Source organism: Pseudovirgaria hyperparasitica (genome assembly GCF_010093815.1).
Source record: "Pseudovirgaria hyperparasitica strain CBS 121739 unplaced genomic scaffold EJ05scaffold_6, whole genome shotgun sequence".
Lineage (NCBI taxonomy): Eukaryota > Fungi > Ascomycota > Dothideomycetes > Acrospermales > Acrospermaceae > Pseudovirgaria > Pseudovirgaria hyperparasitica.
In genome coordinates, this window is record NW_022985554.1 from 297,770 (window position 1) to 315,297 (window position 17,528).

Below are 17,528 nucleotides of genomic sequence, written 5' to 3' on the forward strand. Positions count from 1 at the left end.
GTCGCATCTAAAACCACTCTTTCCCCAGCCCTCTCATCCAGGAGCGCTAGTGCTATGATCTGACAAATGCGGTCTCGTCACCAGTCTCTTGTTTATCCTTTTGCCATATGTGACCATCATGGCAAACTTTCATAATCAGCCGCCGCAATCGGGCGTTCCCTTTGGCACCACCGTACCCTTTCCAGGACGTCACTTCATGACACAGACACAGACGCAGTCGTCTTCCGAGAATCCATGGAAACCTGGTGATGGACAGGTACTTCCACCATTTCAGTATCCAGGAAGCTTTGGGCCACCTATCCCTGACGCTGCCACAGCAGGCGTACCACAATTCCAGGCGTTTTGGAATCGTTTTCAGAGTGGTGCTTTCCCCCCTCCGCCCTTACTGGGTCCAAATGGACATCCTCTACCGCCTCCAATGCTGCCACCTGGACTGAATGCATCCACATCCACTTCATCCAAAGGCAAATCGCAGAGCGAGCTACCGCCACAGCAGCCTATACATATCCATCGGGAACCTATAGATAGAGTCGTTGAAATGCAAGAAGCCGACAAAGAGGAGGGAGAATTGAGCGAAAGCGATAGTCTCCCGTACGTGCCGCAGCTCTCAGAGGCGCAACCTCGCTCTACTCCGCAAACCTTACAACATAGAAATATGAAACTGGAATCGAGCTTGAATTCATCTAAGCCTCTGGCCGATACGAAAGCCATACCACTAAAGGGCAAGAAAGCCTCGCAGGCCCAGGGAAATCATCCCGCAGTGGCCACCCCTGCAATGGGTCCTTGGGCACCAAAAGGTATCGCTGACTCTGGTATAGAGCGCATGGATAAAGAGAGAGCGAAGCGTTTTCTTGTTGATCTCTCTCGGCATCATTATGGACTAAGTGATCTTACTCGAGAAGGTTTGAATCAAGCGATCCTGGTAGAACATTGGCAAGAAGCTGGTTTACCTCTACCTTCTACAACGGCAACTGGTCCTCCAAAGAACAGTGACGACCCCAAAGGTATCAGATCCACGTCTAATTTCACGACCGCGAGCCGCGTATTAGCAGATCATGTACCGACTGTATTCCCATCGCCTCAGGTGCAGCTTCCCAGTCCTACTCGGATAGACTCGCAGAATAAAACTGGTAGTCATGCGGTTGACCGAACTGCCGTCAGCAAAGACTCGGATCCAGTCCGCGGTGCAGATCGTACTGCCTACATTGCTCGTCTCATGGCCGCACGGTCGGGAAAGGTCAACGGTGCTGCTAAAGTCGAGAAGTCATCTGCGAAGCCCACGATTGTGGAAACTAAACCTGTAGAGAACAAGGCTGTTGACCCAGCAGTGGACGCAAAGTCCATAGGACAGACCAATGAATTACATTCAAAGTTGTCCCAAACGATTGGCACTCCTATGGCGAGGACAGTCACACCCGATCCCTTGCTAAGTATTTCCGAGGCTGAAAAGAAGAAGCGACAACAAAATGAATTGATCAGAAAAAAGATGGCTATGCTACAGGCCTCAAAAGCTGCAAAGTCAACTCCTTCATCATCTGCAACCACTGATTTAGATCAAAAAGTGACGACTGGAGCTGGCGAAGCGTTGCCTCAAAGATCAGAATCGCCGTTGTACGGCGATGAAATCGAAACTGCCGAACACCTAGTCGACAAAGCGTTATCATCGCCGCACCAACATGGCGAAAACAGCCACAAGACTCATGAGGAAATTGAATTTTCAGCCCAACAGAGACACGCAGTGGAATCTCAAGCTGCTACCACCTCTAGTCTCCCTCCAGCACGTGACAAGATTACTATCGGAGGTAGTCGCAAGAAGCGTCCTGTAGCCTCAGACTTTGACAGCGTTGCCCCGCCATCAGCATCAACTTCCAAACGCCCTTTTGGCCAGCCACGATGCTCACAGGGCGAAGAAGCAATGATCATCGAGGTCAGCGATGATGAAAGTACTGCCAGCGATATGGATATTGAAGACGATGATGACGGAAGGACATCACATAGCATGAGTCAGAGACAGCACACGAAGTCGTTTCGCAATATGCCAGCGCTGACAAGCTTCCCACACAAGACAAACCACACTGCATCGACTCCAAGCCTCACACCGTCGGGACTGAACACGCCACCCGCTATTGTAGCATCTGGAGTCAATCAAGGGAAAAGATATGTTGATCTCACGGAACATGAGAAGGAGATTGAAACCCTCCGAAGAAAAATAGCAGAGGCCGAGTACAGGAAGCGAGCCAAGAAACCACCACCCTCTCAAGTGTCAGAAAGCGTTGGACAAGCTACGAACCATACTTCAGAAAGCATACGCTCTAGAACACGAGACAATGTGACCGAAGAACTTCAACTGTCCAATTTTGCGTCGCCGAATCTGAGTGATTCGGAATGGAAGCGACGGAGACGCATTGAAATACAGTCAGGCCTCGAGCTTCAACAAAGCAGCGTGGCTCGGAACATGGCGCGACTAGATGAGCTCAAACGTGAGATGGAACGCCTGGAAGCAGAGAACCATATGCAGCTCCTAGAGAAGGAGAAGTTGGTGAACGAACTCGAAAGCCTTGGAATCGATACTGACGGCATGCCACTCGAGGTCTTACAGGCCACCAAGGATGAGATTGACCAACAACGAGAAGGTATACTTTCCGTAGAAGACGCTGAATCCGAGGTCTCTACGGGAGATTCTGGCACCCGGCGCAATTCAGACCAAAATCACGGCGCACTCGGTCACGAAAGCAGTCGCGGTGATGACGATAATGAAGACAATGATGATCTTTATGACGAAGACGAAGTCCCGACAGGTTTGGTTGAGGAACCGAAAGAGGTTGACGCTATGTCTATATCTAGCGATGAAATTGATGAAGCAGCGTCTGCAGACGAGCTCGACACTACTCAATCCGACCAAGATGACCTCTATGAAAGCCCTACCCATTTGGTCGCGCTGGAGGAAGTAGAACCAGATAGTGATGAAAGCCGAGAAGACGGGCAAGAAGAGAAAAGTGGCGCAGACATGACTGGGGATCTAGGCGATGACACTAGGATGGCCATGGTATCGGACGACGAAGGTGAGCCGGAGCAAGAACATGAAAATGGTTCTGATTACGACGATTCTGCGACAAAATCTGCACGACTTCAGATCGATAATCTAGCTATCGACTTGACCAACTCTGAGGTATCTGTCAAGGATGACGATGACGACGATTTTTATTCTCCAGATCCCCCTCCCGAGGCCATGCCGGAAGGTAAGCAGGACGAGACCACGGCCGAGGAACCATCGGACGACTACTTGAGAGAGCTATCTCCGTATTCACAAGAGGAGAAGTCGGACGAGAACGATTCCATGGCTTTGTCCAACGACCCGGACGCGCTGCCAGGAGCTGAGCACAACCCCAGTTCAGCAAGTGAAAACCGCGATAGTGCTCGTGAAGAAGATGATGACGAGTATGAACCAGGCCACATCGACATTGCCGACCCAATTGAGGGAGACTACGAGCCTGGCAACATTGTTATTCCCGACCCAGAGGGGGACGATTATGAACCTGGTGACCACGAGATGTCCGAGGCGGTCGCAGAAAGACCCGACTCGTCAGACGAATATTTAACACAGTCGCCGCCCTTACCTGATGATCTCGCTGAGAACCCTGCATACTCGTCTTCGTCGTCTTCGTCTTCTAGTGACGTATCTCTGGCTGAGTTGAAAGATTCAAATCAGGGAAATACTGATATTTTAGCTCCTAAAGAAAAGTCAAATCATGAGGATCTTGCTGGAACGTGTGAGCCAGACAGTAACAATGTAAGGGCGCCATTTGTACTGTCATGAGTTGGGCTCATGGTATTCTAGGCCCCTGTACAAGTCACAGCTCCCACAGTTGCTAAGCATTACCAACCCTATGAGAGTCCACTCCGTTTGTTCAAAGCGTATCGATATCACCCCCATTTTTCTCGTAAGGTGAGGGGTGGCGTTCGCTCTTTGACCTACAGTCATGATATAGATCCCCAGAATCCTATCTGCCCCTTCGAGGCATCAGGGGGGGCATGCAACGACGGCGGTTGCAGCTTCCAGCATTTCAAGAAGATGGGACTGACTGGTGCGTAGCCGGACCACGGATCTTGGTTCCCTTCAACTTTCCTCGATTGTCATCACAAGCTACCACATCCTTCCTTATTTCGTTTAGTCTTTCCATTTGAGGCTTCTACGTCATCACTCCCCTTTTTTTGTCCGAGCGTTTCCCCGTCCATTTGCTAATTCCGTCCCTCTAACGTGACAGACAATCTCATTCTTCTGCAACTTGGCACCACAAATCCAGGTCGCACTGACGAAGAGCAGAGCGAGTGGAAAGAAGGTCTGAAAGGAGTCCTGAAAACCCTGAAACAGAGCAAGACCCACGAACTGAATCTGATCGTCAACGCCATTGCCAATTATCGACGCGATTTCCTAAAAGATCCGACCAGGATTCTCAACCTATGAGTTTTCCAGGGTACTCCTATATCCTTGATAAAACAAGGCCCAATACCCTGATCTTCTCCTGTCTTGATTGACGTGATATAACACTCTTCTAGATCTTCTGGCTTTTGTCATCTTCTGCAATGATCTTCAAATCTTTACATCGGCACTTCCATGCCGTCATTCAGCATCACAGAGGCGAGACAATACGCGCTCGCATTCGTGTCAAATGCGTAAACATTATTGAGAGGCGTATCTGACGGCGTTATCAAATGATTAAGGGCGATACCCTTGCATTGTCTCGGCGTTTGTTCGCGAAATGGAGCAAATGCCTAATACGATGCGGTAAGGAGGATCGACATTGGACAATGTGGAAGAGCACCGGTATCCTTGCGCATCGCAACGAAAATGTGCCAGCAGTATATTTAGTTAGTTAATAATATATATCAGTATTCAGAACTCGATGCATATAGGTATGTGCTACGTAAAGTGAAAGGCCGCTTGAGAACCCAGATCGATTGGTATGCGAAAATGCGTACGTTCCTGAGCTTCAAGCCGGGTGTAGATTGCATGCCTGAGGCATAATACCAGACCTGGTCATTTTTTGCGATCTACTTATCTGACCACAAAACAAGTCGCCAATTTCTTTCTTTCTTTATCTCTCACACGCACTGGTACACCGTTCATTAGCCACGTCCTAGGACCACCGCACATGCTGGTTCCCCGAGGCCGGTTGTTCAAGGGTGTTTTCGCTTCGTTACAATCAACTTTCACCAACAGTCATCTGCGCTTGACTCATTCCCCGCCATTGACGGGCCGTACAAGTTCCGCACGTTCATATCAAACCACCAAAACACTTTACACTGGATACCATATTTTGAACTTTACGACAATGATGGAGGCCTCTCAAAATACCCCTGCGCAAAGCATTGACGAGCTCGCATCGATTCTCCAAGGAGTCGGCGTCTCGGAGGTGCCCAAGATGCCAAACACATATCCAGAGCTAAATCCGTTCGACGTTTATAGGGCGCACATTACTGAGCTGTTAGCGAGTATATGTGACGTGGAGAAGAGCATAATATTGGCGGCGATGCAGTGGACAACAACTCTCGAGAAAGGAGACCTGCAATTACCAGTCCCGGCCCTGAGGAAGAAGGGTGTGAAACCAGACGCGCTTGCCAAAGAGCTGGCAGAGAAGGTAATTCTTTTCACATTAGTCGACAAGGTTGTGACTGACACGTCCTGGCCTAGTTTCCTGAATCAGTCCTCGTAGAAAGGCCGACCGTAGTCGGTGTCTCACTCGCTTTCTTCTTCAAAACTTCACCCCTTACAAAACTCATCGTTCCTTTCGTTCTCAAGAATGGCGCCAAGTGTGGCTTCAATCCGAATTTCGGTCTTCGTGACCCCACCGATCCAAGCAAAGGCAAGAAGAAGATGATTGTGGAGTTCTCATCACCAAACATAGCAAAGCCTTTCCACGCGGGACATTTGAGGAGTACAATTATTGGTGGTTTCTTGGCAAATCTATATGAGGGTGCAGGATGGGACGTCACCAGGATGAATTACCTAGGAGACTGGGGAAAGCAATACGGTGTGCTCGCGGTCGGGTTTGACAAGTTCGGCAGCGAAGCAGAATTGGTAAAGAACCCTATCGGTCACTTGTACGAAGTATATGTCAAAATCTCAGCGATATCACGAGAAGAGAAGGAAGTCATGGATGCAAAGGAAGAAGAAATCAAGAAACTCCAGGAGGCAAAGGAGCCTACTGGAGAAAAAGAAGCGGAACTGCAGGCCTTAATTGACAAGGGTGTCGACGAGCAAGCCCGCAAATACTTCAAGCGCATGGTTGACGGCGACTCAGAAGCGCTCGGTGTCTGGAAACGATTCCGCGACCTGTCCATCGTCAAATACAAAGACACCTATGCGCGCCTCAACATCCGCTATGACGAATACTCTGGCGAGTCCCAAGTACAAGACGCCAGCATGGATGAAGCGGCCAAGATTCTCGAAGAAAAAGGCATTTCTCACGTCGACCGCGGCGCCGTTCTCGTGGATCTAAGCAAGCATCAAAAGAAGCTCGGCAAGTGCCTCGTCAAGAAAAAGGACGGTACTTCGCTCTACCTCACCCGCGACATCGGCGCTGCCACTGAGCGCTTCGAGAAATATCACTTCGACAAAATGATCTACGTTGTGGCAAACCAACAAGACCTACACCTAGCGCAGCTCTTCAAGATCATGGAACTCATGGGCCGCACCGACATCTCATCTCGCTGCGAACACATCAACTTCGGCATGGTGCTGGGCATGAGCACACGCAAGGGCACGGCGCGCTTTCTCGATGACATCCTGCGCGACGTCGGCGACAAGATGCACGAGGTGATGCGCGGCAATGCAGACAAATACGCCGAGGTGGAAGACCCGCACAAGACGGCCGATACCCTGGGCATCAGCGCTGTCATGGTGCAGGACATGAAGGGCAAGCGCGTCAACAACTACGAATTCAACATGGACCGGATGTGTTCGTTCGAAGGCGACACGGGCCCGTACCTGCAATACGCACATGCACGCATCACGAGCATCACGCGCAAGGCACCGCTGTCGCTCGAGGAACTTCTCAGCGCCGATCTGAGCCTACTTACGGAGCCTAAGGCAATGGATCTCGTTCGCACGCTGGCGTGTTGGCCTGATGTGTTTGTCAACACGGTCAAGACGCAGGAGCCGACGACGGTACTGACGTACCTGTTCAAGATGGTGCATACGCTGAGTAGCAGTTACGAGGTGCTCAAGGTCGTGGGCAGCGAGGAGGAGCTGAAGAAGGCGAGGGCGGCGCTGTTGGTTGCGGCGAAGCAGGTACTGGGCAATGGGATGAGGTTGCTGGGCTTGAGTCCCGTGGAGAGGATGTAAGCGGGGCGTGCAGGAAGGAATGCGTCATTATGGGATGGGATTAAGGGAAAAGTATTGCATTTGTGATGTATATTTCTAGATACCGCTTTGATTATCATGTGGGCGTGGTTTCACGGGACATGAATAAAGCTCGCGTTTCGATGGCATCGCGTAGTATAGTATATCCAAGATGACCTTCTTTGGCTACCTGACTGCCTACCGATACGCACAGACCGCGCGACTCAGAGACAAAAGCATTTCAATGGGCGCCCAAAAGCTGTTCGTCCGTGTTTTCACGATCTACCATACTGGCTAATAAGTCTGAACGTAAGACCTATGTGCATCGAAGCCTGATTGTGGGAAGTGTCTGGATCGGTCTGGTAGGTGGCCACCGGCCGCGGGGAGGCTTCTTATTACCGGCTGTGAGGTCGAGTTATAGTATGACTGCTTATATTATTATGAGGATGGGATGGATGGATGTTATTATTAGAAGATGGGTAAGTACAGTCAGGTAATAGCGCACGTAGCCGGGTCCCCCGTCGTCCCCGTGGCTCTGCGGGACGGGCCGACGTTGCTTGGTCGACTGGCTGGCTGGCCGGCTCCCCTGGGCATCATTCATTCGATGGCACATCAGTGTGGAGGACGAACGAGCTGTGCTGTAACTGATCATTAGTGATGCTAACAGTCATGTTTCCGCTCGTGATCGCTATTGCCACATGTATAGCTGTCTATACTGGGTCGAGTCGACGTGTACTTGTTATTATAAGTAGAAAGTAGACGTGATTGAGGTCATTGAATGTATTCTGTAATTGTGTATAGAGAACTAAGTTCTGGGAGACAGAGTCGAAGCTATTTAACCGTTTAGACACTAGTCCTGTTTAGGAAACAGTGTCCCTCACTCAAAGTGCCTTCCGACAACACTTGTGCAGCTCGTGTTTCATGTGTCGTTAGCAAGTCGACGTGGTTGTCTCCAGTGGACGGACGGATGGAGTAAGAGACAGACGCACGGAGAAAAGAAAATAAGCTGCGAGATGGTGAGTGCACGCCGTTGGACGGCTTGATTGATGGGATGGAGACGGAGAGACGTATGTACAGTACCTGCATTGTTGCATGTTAGGGTTGGGATTGCGGCTGACTGCTATGTGCGTTGTGTTGAGGTGCTGTGTGGTATGTAGGATGTGCTATGATGCTATTATCGGCGACGTGGCTGCGGCTCTGAGGGCGGTGGGATAGATGACTTGGACATTCAGATGACGGATGGCTAAATGGGTGGTACTAGATGAATGGATCCATTGATGACTTGGATATTGCACTTGGTCTGGCTTCCCGGGCCGCGTGGTACTAGCGAGACAAAGACTCTGTGACACTGACATTGACACTTGACAACCATTGACATTGACACTGACAACGTCAAAAGACGGTGGATTATCAAGCTTGTGCATGCCTTGCTGTTCATCGCTAATATTCTCGCCAGCTTCGACAGCTTTGTGCGACACCTGTCTGTGACTCTGAACGTCCACTCCACACACCCCTCAGCACGTTTGACCTCGGAACTTGGTTTAAGAGTCTATCAAAGGCTCCTCCGCATGCTGCGGATCCGACAGACCGGTGTCGAAGATGGATTGGGCGAGGTTGGAGCTGCACGCAGCCAGAATCATCAACCTGGAGGATAGATATATTAAAATGATGATGATGCACGAGAACGTTCCCGCACTGCCGCATCGGGATACGAGTAGGCAGGTTTATAAAAAACAGCCTCCATGGAGTAAACGACATGTACCGATACTTCCATTATTCTTCCATACATGACTGGTCGACACTAGGGACGATCAATGTTCGAGATCCAGAAAGAGCGGTGAGATTACTACTGTTCGTTATGTACGTATGCACACAACACACAACCATCATGGACGCGAATGGATGAGGAGGAGGGAGGGGGAGGGAGGGGAACGGCGAGGCGCAATGCTGGCCGGGCGTTCGGTGACGGAGGTCCCTTGCTCACTCACGGCGCAAACCACCAACGATAGACCAACATTTGACTTTCGGTGGCGAAGAGCGACGACAAATGCGAGACGTAGGGTAGGATATGCCGTTTGTTGGACTGCTGCTGGTGGAGGGAAAAGTGAGCAGATGGGCGCACGACGTCCAGTCATCCACACCACCACGATGCAAGCTGCGGCCAGTGACAGGCATGGCAGAAGTTTGAGAGTTTTTCGAGCGGGGTTGGAGTGTTTTGCATACAGTATCATACAAACAGATATGGTGCAGAACGCCTCTCAGCTCTGGCTAGCGGCTAGGCCCTTATCAGAGTCCAGTCATACTTTGTCTGGCCTTGGGAGTCAACCTTCAACCTTGGACGGTACTCTGAAGGCTCGATCTGGGATTGCATGGGGTTGGAGACGTCGTGGCTTGCATGCTGGGGCTTCCTGGTCTACTGTGGATTGTGTTGGATGGTATATTATGTACTATGTACTGCTGTGTCGCCGACTGTCAAGTCAAGCGTCGACTGTCAAGTGTCATCTGTCATCGGCCTCGCTTGACGACCAGAGACGGATGTCGATAGCGATACACCGAAACTGCCTCGACTCACATTAATTGCTTTTTCTCCTCCGTCTGCTGGCGGGCATGACGATGCTGTGTAAGCACTGCGTCGAATCGGGTGCGCGGGCGCTCCCTCACCAGCCGTACACGCAAATAATGGCACGACAACAAGCCGGGACGAAGCATTTTCAGTCTGGGGATGATAGGGCATGCCCACCACGCCTTCTTCGTGGTCCTATTGGTATGTATCAAGTGATGCAGCGCGTCTGTGGGAGACGCGCATGCAGCATGGATGGTTGAAAGGCTGTCTGCCTTGCTGCAGCCAACTTGAACACTCTGCATCAAAAGGAGCCCACATTGGGCAGAATCGCCTTGCGCGCATTCCCATCACTCGTCTCTCAGTCTCACTACCTCGCTACTAATATTAATTATTATTACTCGCCATCTTCGCGCATCGATACACACTGGACTGACACACTGGACTGGGTCACCGTTGCCTTGCTGTGTGCCAAGCTTCCTTTCCTATCTCTCTGTCCAGGTATAAGTACCGCAGCAAGCTTACAATACAATACACATCGGAAGCCGACGCCACGAGCCGGTCTATTCTACGACTGACGCCACGGCGACCGAACGTGTCTGGTGTAATACAGTTTGTATGAGGTATGAGGTATGATGGACGATGGATGATGTATCCCACTTGCACAGACTTGTCAGCTGCTTTTGCGCGCGTTGGCATGTCGTCCAATGTCGCGCAATAGAACTGGGGCGCTCCAGGATAGCCCTACATGTCTGGCTGCGCGGGCTTGAGTGCGCTGCGCTGGCTGGCTGGCCAAATGACTGTCTGCGTACTCTGGGCGAGAGAGAATGCGATGGTTGGGCTCACGTAGAAAAGCTCGATAGAGCCCTATTGGGTTGGAATGATGTTGTCGTCAGGCCGCGACAGAGGTGAATAGGTGAATGGGCTGCAGCTTGGTAATTAAAATCGTGTCTAGCTCTCTCTCTCTGCCACGCCGGCGCGCTGCAGGAAGAAGCAGAAAGAAAGGAAGAGAAAGGAAGAAAGGAAGAGGAAGGTAATAGAGAAAAAAAAGGAGAGCGAGAGACAGAGAGAGAGAGAATAAATTATGACTCTCAAATTCTGGCGATAAAGTGAATAGCGCGTCGAGGTGTGCAAGGATGCCGATGGGTGGGTGGATGGATAGCCCTCCTTGGCCTGCACCATCATCCCCCCCCCTCCCCCTCCCCGGCACCCTCGCTCTCCCACCTTTCTTCCCCTCCCTTCCATTTTGCCTCCTCGTCCAGCATCTCTCACCTCTCTTATCCCCCTCTGTTCCCCTCTCTGTTCCACCTCGCCGTCCCCCCTCTTCCACCACTCAAAAGAGTCAAACATCTCTTACCCACCTCTTCTGCAGCCAGCGTCCTTCGCATATCTCGTCTTCCATTTCTCTTACCGCGCCAATTGCTTCTGCCTGCTGCTACTGCTGCTGTTGCTGCTATTGCTGCTATTGCTGCGTCGTCGTCTGTCCTCTTCTGTCGTCACAGTCATCCATCTTGTTTCTCGACGCTCTCACTCCTCTCCTCATTCCTCCTCATCCTTCAACGCCAAAATCCTTCTCCCACCAACAAACCATGCTTACGACTCGACGACTATGCGCTCCATTCAACCTTAGTCCATTGCTTGTCTTCAATTCTGCCCTGTTCGACCACCTCGTCGATCGCTAGCATACTCTCCACATCTCTGTTTCTCCCGTCACCGCTCCCGCCTCGTCCCGTCAGTTAGCTGCACGCTTTGTGCTATTGCTGCAGGCATATTACTCCACATTGCCATTGCTCACCGCCTCGACAACTTCAATTCTCCTCAGACTACCTCCTATCTCCGCCATGCCTGCTGCTGCAGAATACAAGCAGCCCCATGTGGAGGACTACCACTCTGACGATGGTGGTACTCCACAGGCCAACGTCACCGCGAAACGATCCAAATCTTCAAACCTTCAAGAAACTGCTAAGGACGCTCCGGCGGATATCATATCTGACGCCGCGACCGACTCAGGGTATTCGAGCCGTACCGCTGCCACCGTGAGCTCCGCTGATTCTGGTGGAAGGTCCCAGCCGCCAAGCAGGTCGTCGAGAGCAGTCCCTCCGGCCGCTGCCGAGTCCACCGCAGCTGAGCCACCCCGCAAGAAATCATCCACGAAAGACAGATCAGATAAAAAGACAGAGAAAACTAAGCTCACGGAAAAGAAGTCGGAAAGGACAAAAGAGAAGTCGAGACCGGTCGTCGTCAATCAAACGCGACCTCGCACCGATTCTCGAGCTCGTAAAGTCGATCTACAACGAGCAGACGACTATCGTGAAGAAGGGAACCGACCGGTTCGACGGCAGCAGCCTGCGCCAATCCACACTAGCCATCAATCTTACTCACGACAGCCGTCCCCAGAGTCAGTTCGCTCTCCATATCACGTATACCATCCTCAATCTCCATCGTATTCTCGAACAAACTCTACCTACTCCGATCCCATGGTCCAGCCGGCCCACACCACTCACCGCAGGTCATCCTCCGTAAGTCGTCCTAGGCCTGCCAGCTACCACAGCGCGGACGGCCCGCTATACGGACAGTACGGTCGCCTACCTACCGTCGATCATCAACCTGCAGTACATGGTCCACCACCGTCAAGCTCGGCATACGCAAACGTTGCCCGTCCTCAATACATGCCAACATCTACATCTTACAGTCGGACACCGCATCACACAGGCTATTTTCCTCAGATGCAGCAGCCATCACATTTGTCCTATGCTTCGCAGCCTCCGGACAGCACTTACTCAACACGTGGGAATTCTAGACCAACTTCGATGTATACCCCCGCACTCATTTCACAGTCTATGACGCCCGGCCCTCCTACGCCTTACAGCCGTTCTCCCGCTCCGAGTGCTCGATATGGTCCCCTCGGTCCATCACCTCAAATTCAACCCAACCCGCCAGCTTACTCTTCCCGTGCACACCCTTCTACGTCTGATTACGAGGATGATGACGACGACGAAGACGACGACGACGTGGGCATGCAAGAATTGCAGACGCAGATGAGCCGGGTGCAAATGGATCGCATGCAAATGGACCGTGTTCAGATGCCCCCTCCAAGACGTCCCAGCATTCGCCAAAAACCAGAGCTGCCGGCTATAGATTACTACAGTAAATCGCCCGCCCCGCCTATTATGGAGGTGAGTGCGTCGTCGAGGCGGCGCCAATCTCAGTCTGCTTCAAGCCGCACGTATACAGACTCTACACGGTCGTCGAAAAGATACTATGACGAAGATCGGTACGCACCGCCACCGTCCCAGAAATATGATGGCAGACGTCGGAGCATTCCTGTCGAATTCTCTGACGAGGAGACGTTCCCATTTGAGGATGAACGGCGCCCTTCCGTACGTCGTCGCACGCGTACAGAGAATGACATGAGTCGCCTAGAAAGAGCGGCACGAGAGCACCAGAAAGATCCGGAGCGAGGCGAACAGGTGCACACGTCTGACGCTCTGCTTCGAGACAAGATCGCCAATAACAGCTCTCGTCGCATCGAACGCGCCCCCTCTGACGCCAAGTCACAAGTGTCGCGAAGATCCACCATGACCAAGGCCACCAATGGTATCAACCTCCACGTTGCTGGTAATGATGACTTCAATATCTCCATCACCGGCGACATGAACGGCCAGACCCTCCAAGTTGCGCCCAGTGCCGATGGTGGTGCTATGATCACTATTGGAGGAAAGCAATATCACGACACTGGACGATCGGAAAGGTCGAGTCGCAGTCGAGGTCTGTCGAGCGCCGGCAAGAGTAGCAGATCAAGCCAGAAGGAGTCAAGGGTTGGTCATACCAGTCGACGCGACCCAACTTGGTTCTAGGATATCCAGCTCTACTGGTCAGCGTGATCAGTGTGGGCGTAGCCGTTCCAGTGACAGCAATATATTACGACGCACCAGAAAAAAATTAACAGATGCACATTCCGGATACGAAGACGAGGCACGCGAAACGAGCTGATGACCTGGATGTTTAGCAGCGATTGGCAGCAATTTTGTTGGAGTTCCCTTATTTCCCCTTGATGTTCAAAACACCGCGCCTAGTCCCTTTCTGCATGAGATATCCCCTGTTTTCTTCCATCCCATGTATTCTCTCAACGTACGGGTCGGCATCTTGTTGGTCTGCTTTACCCTATTTGTCTCTACAAAAAGCTGGGTCAAAAGTTTGGATCATGTTTCTGGGTGCCTACTTTGTACAGGAAAGAAAAAGTTTTGCGAATACCACACCCCCTTTGTTTTTTTTTATCTGAGCGTCCGTCCCGCCAGCACACGATTCCTATACCACTATGTTATCTCTTTCAACTCGCTTTCTTTGCCTAGATAGCCTCTTTCTGCATGTGTTTCGTTCTTGATAGCCTCTTTTTTTCCCTTAAGCATAGCGTCATGTTGATCACGTTTCTGTATTGAGCATCAGGGTTGGCGGCAAGAGACGGGACATTTCGGCTCTTATTTATTTATATAGATTAGAGCTTCTTTTTTGGGACGCCGCAGGGCTTGCTTATTTGTATGTGGTGCGATGGGGTGGAGACTTGTCTTGTATTACACTTCCACGGCCCCGTCAGTCTGGCGGTGTCGCTGGGGTGTGGTCCCGCCTGTATGGTATGATGTTGTGTGGCATGGCATGGCATGATGTGGTGTGGCATGGTATGGTGTGGCATGGTGTGGTGTGGCATAGCATGGTATGGTATGGCATGATATGATGTGGCAAGGCATGGCATGGTATGGTGCGGTATGGTACAGTATGTAGCTGGATCTGTCTTGATCGCTTGTGTCAAATTCATTTGCTTTGCTTGCTTGCTTGCCTCGATATGCCGATCTTTGACGTGCTGAATTGTGACTTGCTGGCTGTGACTTCCTGATTCGTGACATTGCCGATTCGTGACGTTTTGTCCGTCTAATTTCTGTGATGGTGCCGTGTTCTTAGGAAAGAGGTACGTGGAGTTTTCTTCCCTACTTTTTGCCTTGGAGTAGGTATATCTTGATTGCATGATTGGTACCTAATTACGTCTACTGGGGGGGTTATGGTATAATTAATAGTTGGGCTTGGAGTGGTTGGTATACTTGGTACTAGCTATACTTTGCTATGCATTAGATCCTAGATTGATAATTGATACATCATTTTATAGCTGATATAGTCAAACGTCTATGTGACTATCTGTCTATCCTCAGGCCAGATTTATAGCCCCCCAATTAGGCTAGGCTTGGTTCTTCTTCGATGGATCCACCACCCCTGGTATACCAAACCATACCATACCAAATACAGCAAGCCCTTAAACCAACCTCCTCGGTATATATGCATATTCCGCGTATATACATTACCACATATGCCCTTTCCTATGTAGATGGTCCCTTCTCTTTTCTAAGAATTAAATAGAAAAGAGGAGGTTTATTCTCTTGCTTGTTTGTTTAGTTAGGTATTAGGCTATAGAGAGTGTTTAATTTAGTTAGGAGGAGTATAGTTTGGTTTAGCTAAAGCTAGGAAGTCTTTTGCGGTGTGGGCTTTTGGGGAAAGCGGATTTTGGTTTTTGAAGGAAGGATAGCTCTGGTTCATAGGTGGAGGTAGAGGTGACGGGGAAGGAGAAAGATGGTATGGTATTAAGGGTTTCATAAGAGTGATTGGTTGTCTATGCGGCGTCCATGGCTGTATCATTGTTGATCGAACTTGATATTGTTGTGGGATGGTACCGAAAAAATGTTGAACGACCGTAGATGAGTGCCTTTGGCCATCTCTGGCTGTCCATGCTCGATGTGTTGTGTTCGGTTCGAGTGAGTCTGCGCGACCGTTATTCGGTAGTCATGATATTTTAAGCTATGTTGTGTGATGATAATACTAGATGCCTTCAGTTCAGTGACTCTGAGGGTCGAAGGGTGATGTGATACGGACTCGCAACATGCTAGAGGGGAATGTTAGAGGGCTGAATAAGGCTACTAGAGTCTAGTGGCATGGAGAAGGAGGTTTATGTTTCTAAGATTTCTGCATTGGGCTGGCGTTTGCGCGGCCTTGTTTAGTAGTTCTACTGATAAAATGATGTGGCTGTGTGGAGAACTTTGAGAGGTGCGGAGGGTGTCAAGTTTCATGAGTGATGGATTCATCCATCGCGCTACTTCATCGCTATTTTTTCGCTTCTATGGCAGGTATTCAGGTTCTCTATTGATTTATGTAGAGGCTACGAGAAGTCTAGCGTATCCCCTTGCCCATCCCAGCCTGGGATCATTGATCATTGTATTGATATTGTGCAGCCAGTAATACGGTCCCACTAGCCTGGTGTAGCAACGGTCTGCTATATCACTTCGATTGAGCTGATATTCTATCAGTCATCATCTTCCTTCCATCCATTCCACTGCTGGCCTGTGTAGTTCGTACCGCATGATATACAATAGTAAGTACCTCCCATTTTTAGACGCTCGTAGTTCCCATCTATTGTCGTTACGTAGCCGCAGGGGCAGTTGTAGTGAGAGATCTTTTTCTCTGTGTAGTCCTCAACGAGGGGAGTCAGGGATTCTAGCATGCCCTCTCGAAAGCCTTGCAAGGACCCAATGAGATCCCGGAATTGAGAGTCTTCCACCAGTCTCACGTATTGTTCCGTCGCTACACAAATGACGATGTTCCGAAGTCTATCGAAAGAATCATTGGTACTCTCATACAGGTGTCGTATGATGTCAGAATAATCGCTCTCTGCCCAGATTCTATCGCCTAGAGACTCAAAGATCCGCGCAACCTCCTTTCTAAGCCCTGCAAGATCGTATTTTGCAGCTATTGCATACGTGTCAATCGCTCTCCGATACACCTGCTTACGTTCTTCTTCGCTTGCCGTGTCTGCCAAGGGACTGTTGAATTTTGCTGAGTAAAAGTATTCAATCATAGCCTTGACAGCTGCCGGAGGATCATCGTCAAGCGTAATGATGTTACTGGAAGCCTCCTGTAGCGCCAGATCAGTCCACAGTTTGAGATAAGATTTTCTGATGCATAAAAGTACCTGGAAACCACCCTCGCAAGCCTTCTGGAAGAATTCGCACTGACTGCAGAGGATACTCTTGTGGACTTTGTACGAGTCGTTACCGCATTTGATAGTGAGGTCCGAATAGCGGCCATCCTGGAGCAGGTCGGAAATCGGCATTCTGCATTCAGAGACGGAGCTGAGAGGTGGGAAGCGCGAAGTTGGTGGTTGCTGAAGCGTAGAAAGGTACGGAGGTAAGAGGCGGCTGGTAAGTCAAGCAGCTTTATAAGAGTGGGAAAAGTGAAGTGACATGAAAAGGCCTTGTTGCAACCCAAGTGAACCGGGCCCCGCTCCGAGAGACACACCATAAGTGAGAGACTGTTGTCTAAGAAAGGTCTAGTACATTTTGCTTAGAAATTATTGTATATCGCTATCGGCGCCACCTTTGGATATCTGCCTGAGTTTCATGGTGACAGGGATGGATCGTCTCAGCAACACAGTATTTTGAGCAATTGAGTTCAACTATTACTATATTCAAGCGAACTGACAAGAATACGCTGTATCGAACACCGGGCGGGTATGATCATATTGTTCGAGCGAACTGATCATTTCAGATAGGATTTAAAATACGAATGGGATTGACAATAGTCGTGCAT

The 17,528-nt window shown here is 50.3% G+C and overlaps 7 protein-coding genes across 7 annotated transcripts; 5 read left to right on the forward strand and 2 right to left on the reverse strand.

Moving 5' to 3' along the window:
• Nucleotides 1–210: 210 nt before the first annotated feature.
• EJ05DRAFT_326466 (uncharacterized protein) lies at nucleotides 211–4,589 on the forward strand. The gene is made up of 5 exons (XM_033740798.1): nucleotides 211–256; nucleotides 318–722; nucleotides 819–3,790; nucleotides 3,839–4,085; nucleotides 4,266–4,589. Exons 2-5 carry the CDS (start codon nucleotides 419–421, stop codon nucleotides 4,463–4,465), a joined length of 3,723 nt encoding a protein of 1,240 aa, XP_033601372.1. The 5' UTR covers nucleotides 211–256; nucleotides 318–418; the 3' UTR covers nucleotides 4,466–4,589.
• A 478-nt stretch (nucleotides 4,590–5,067) lies between these two features.
• On the forward strand, nucleotides 5,068–7,581 carry EJ05DRAFT_475170 (arginyl-tRNA synthetase). The gene is made up of 2 exons (XM_033743747.1): nucleotides 5,068–5,639; nucleotides 5,693–7,581. Exons 1-2 carry the CDS (start codon nucleotides 5,337–5,339, stop codon nucleotides 7,343–7,345), a joined length of 1,956 nt encoding a protein of 651 aa, XP_033601373.1. The 5' UTR covers nucleotides 5,068–5,336; the 3' UTR covers nucleotides 7,346–7,581.
• A 1,406-nt stretch (nucleotides 7,582–8,987) lies between these two features.
• On the forward strand, nucleotides 8,988–10,312 carry EJ05DRAFT_326516 (uncharacterized protein). The gene has a single exon (XM_033740799.1). It carries the CDS (start codon nucleotides 9,209–9,211, stop codon nucleotides 9,917–9,919), a length of 711 nt encoding a protein of 236 aa, XP_033601374.1. The 5' UTR covers nucleotides 8,988–9,208; the 3' UTR covers nucleotides 9,920–10,312.
• A 1,325-nt stretch (nucleotides 10,313–11,637) lies between these two features.
• Nucleotides 11,638–13,888, forward strand: EJ05DRAFT_326535 (uncharacterized protein). The gene has a single exon (XM_033740802.1). The coding sequence runs from the start codon at nucleotides 11,744–11,746 to the stop codon at nucleotides 13,757–13,759; it is 2,016 nt and encodes a 671-aa protein (XP_033601375.1). The 5' UTR covers nucleotides 11,638–11,743; the 3' UTR covers nucleotides 13,760–13,888.
• On the forward strand, nucleotides 13,889–14,327 carry EJ05DRAFT_326534 (uncharacterized protein). Its single transcript, XM_033740801.1, has one exon. The coding sequence runs from the start codon at nucleotides 14,019–14,021 to the stop codon at nucleotides 14,256–14,258; it is 240 nt and encodes a 79-aa protein (XP_033601376.1). The 5' UTR covers nucleotides 13,889–14,018; the 3' UTR covers nucleotides 14,259–14,327.
• Nucleotide 14,328: 1 nt separating this feature from the next.
• On the reverse strand, nucleotides 14,329–14,990 carry EJ05DRAFT_326526 (uncharacterized protein). Its single transcript, XM_033740800.1, has one exon. The coding sequence runs from the start codon at nucleotides 14,920–14,922 to the stop codon at nucleotides 14,398–14,400; it is 525 nt and encodes a 174-aa protein (XP_033601377.1). The 5' UTR covers nucleotides 14,923–14,990; the 3' UTR covers nucleotides 14,329–14,397.
• A 1,255-nt stretch (nucleotides 14,991–16,245) lies between these two features.
• On the reverse strand, nucleotides 16,246–17,063 carry EJ05DRAFT_527040 (uncharacterized protein; the record flags this gene model as incomplete). Its single annotated transcript, XM_033748884.1, has 3 exons — nucleotides 16,912–17,063; nucleotides 16,731–16,854; nucleotides 16,246–16,667 (listed from the first exon to the last, which is right to left on the reverse strand). The coding sequence occupies exons 1-3, from the start codon at nucleotides 17,050–17,052 to the stop codon at nucleotides 16,246–16,248; spliced, it is 687 nt and encodes a 228-aa protein (XP_033601378.1). The 5' UTR covers nucleotides 17,053–17,063.
• Between the last annotated feature and the right edge of the window lie 465 nt (nucleotides 17,064–17,528).

Excerpts from the sequence above, each read along its gene's own strand:
- EJ05DRAFT_326466 (XM_033740798.1), top strand. The coding sequence starts at position 419 with ATGCTGCCACCTGGACTGAATGCATCCACATCCACTTCATCCAAAGGC. Across the intron at positions 723-818 it reads GAAAGCCATACCACTAAAGG|AGCGCATGGATAAAGAGAGA; the intron begins GCAAGAAAGCCT and ends ACTCTGGTATAG. Across the intron at positions 3,791-3,838 it reads GTGAGCCAGACAGTAACAAT|GCCCCTGTACAAGTCACAGC; the intron begins GTAAGGGCGCCA and ends ATGGTATTCTAG.
- EJ05DRAFT_475170 (XM_033743747.1), top strand. The coding sequence starts at position 5,337 with ATGGAGGCCTCTCAAAATACCCCTGCGCAAAGCATTGACGAGCTCGCA. Across the intron at positions 5,640-5,692 it reads CCAAAGAGCTGGCAGAGAAG|TTTCCTGAATCAGTCCTCGT; the intron begins GTAATTCTTTTC and ends GTCCTGGCCTAG.
- EJ05DRAFT_326516 (XM_033740799.1), top strand. The coding sequence starts at position 9,209 with ATGCACACAACACACAACCATCATGGACGCGAATGGATGAGGAGGAGG.
- EJ05DRAFT_326535 (XM_033740802.1), top strand. The coding sequence starts at position 11,744 with ATGCCTGCTGCTGCAGAATACAAGCAGCCCCATGTGGAGGACTACCAC.
- EJ05DRAFT_326534 (XM_033740801.1), top strand. The coding sequence starts at position 14,019 with ATGTATTCTCTCAACGTACGGGTCGGCATCTTGTTGGTCTGCTTTACC.
- EJ05DRAFT_326526 (XM_033740800.1), bottom strand. The coding sequence starts at position 14,922 with ATGCAATCAAGATATACCTACTCCAAGGCAAAAAGTAGGGAAGAAAAC.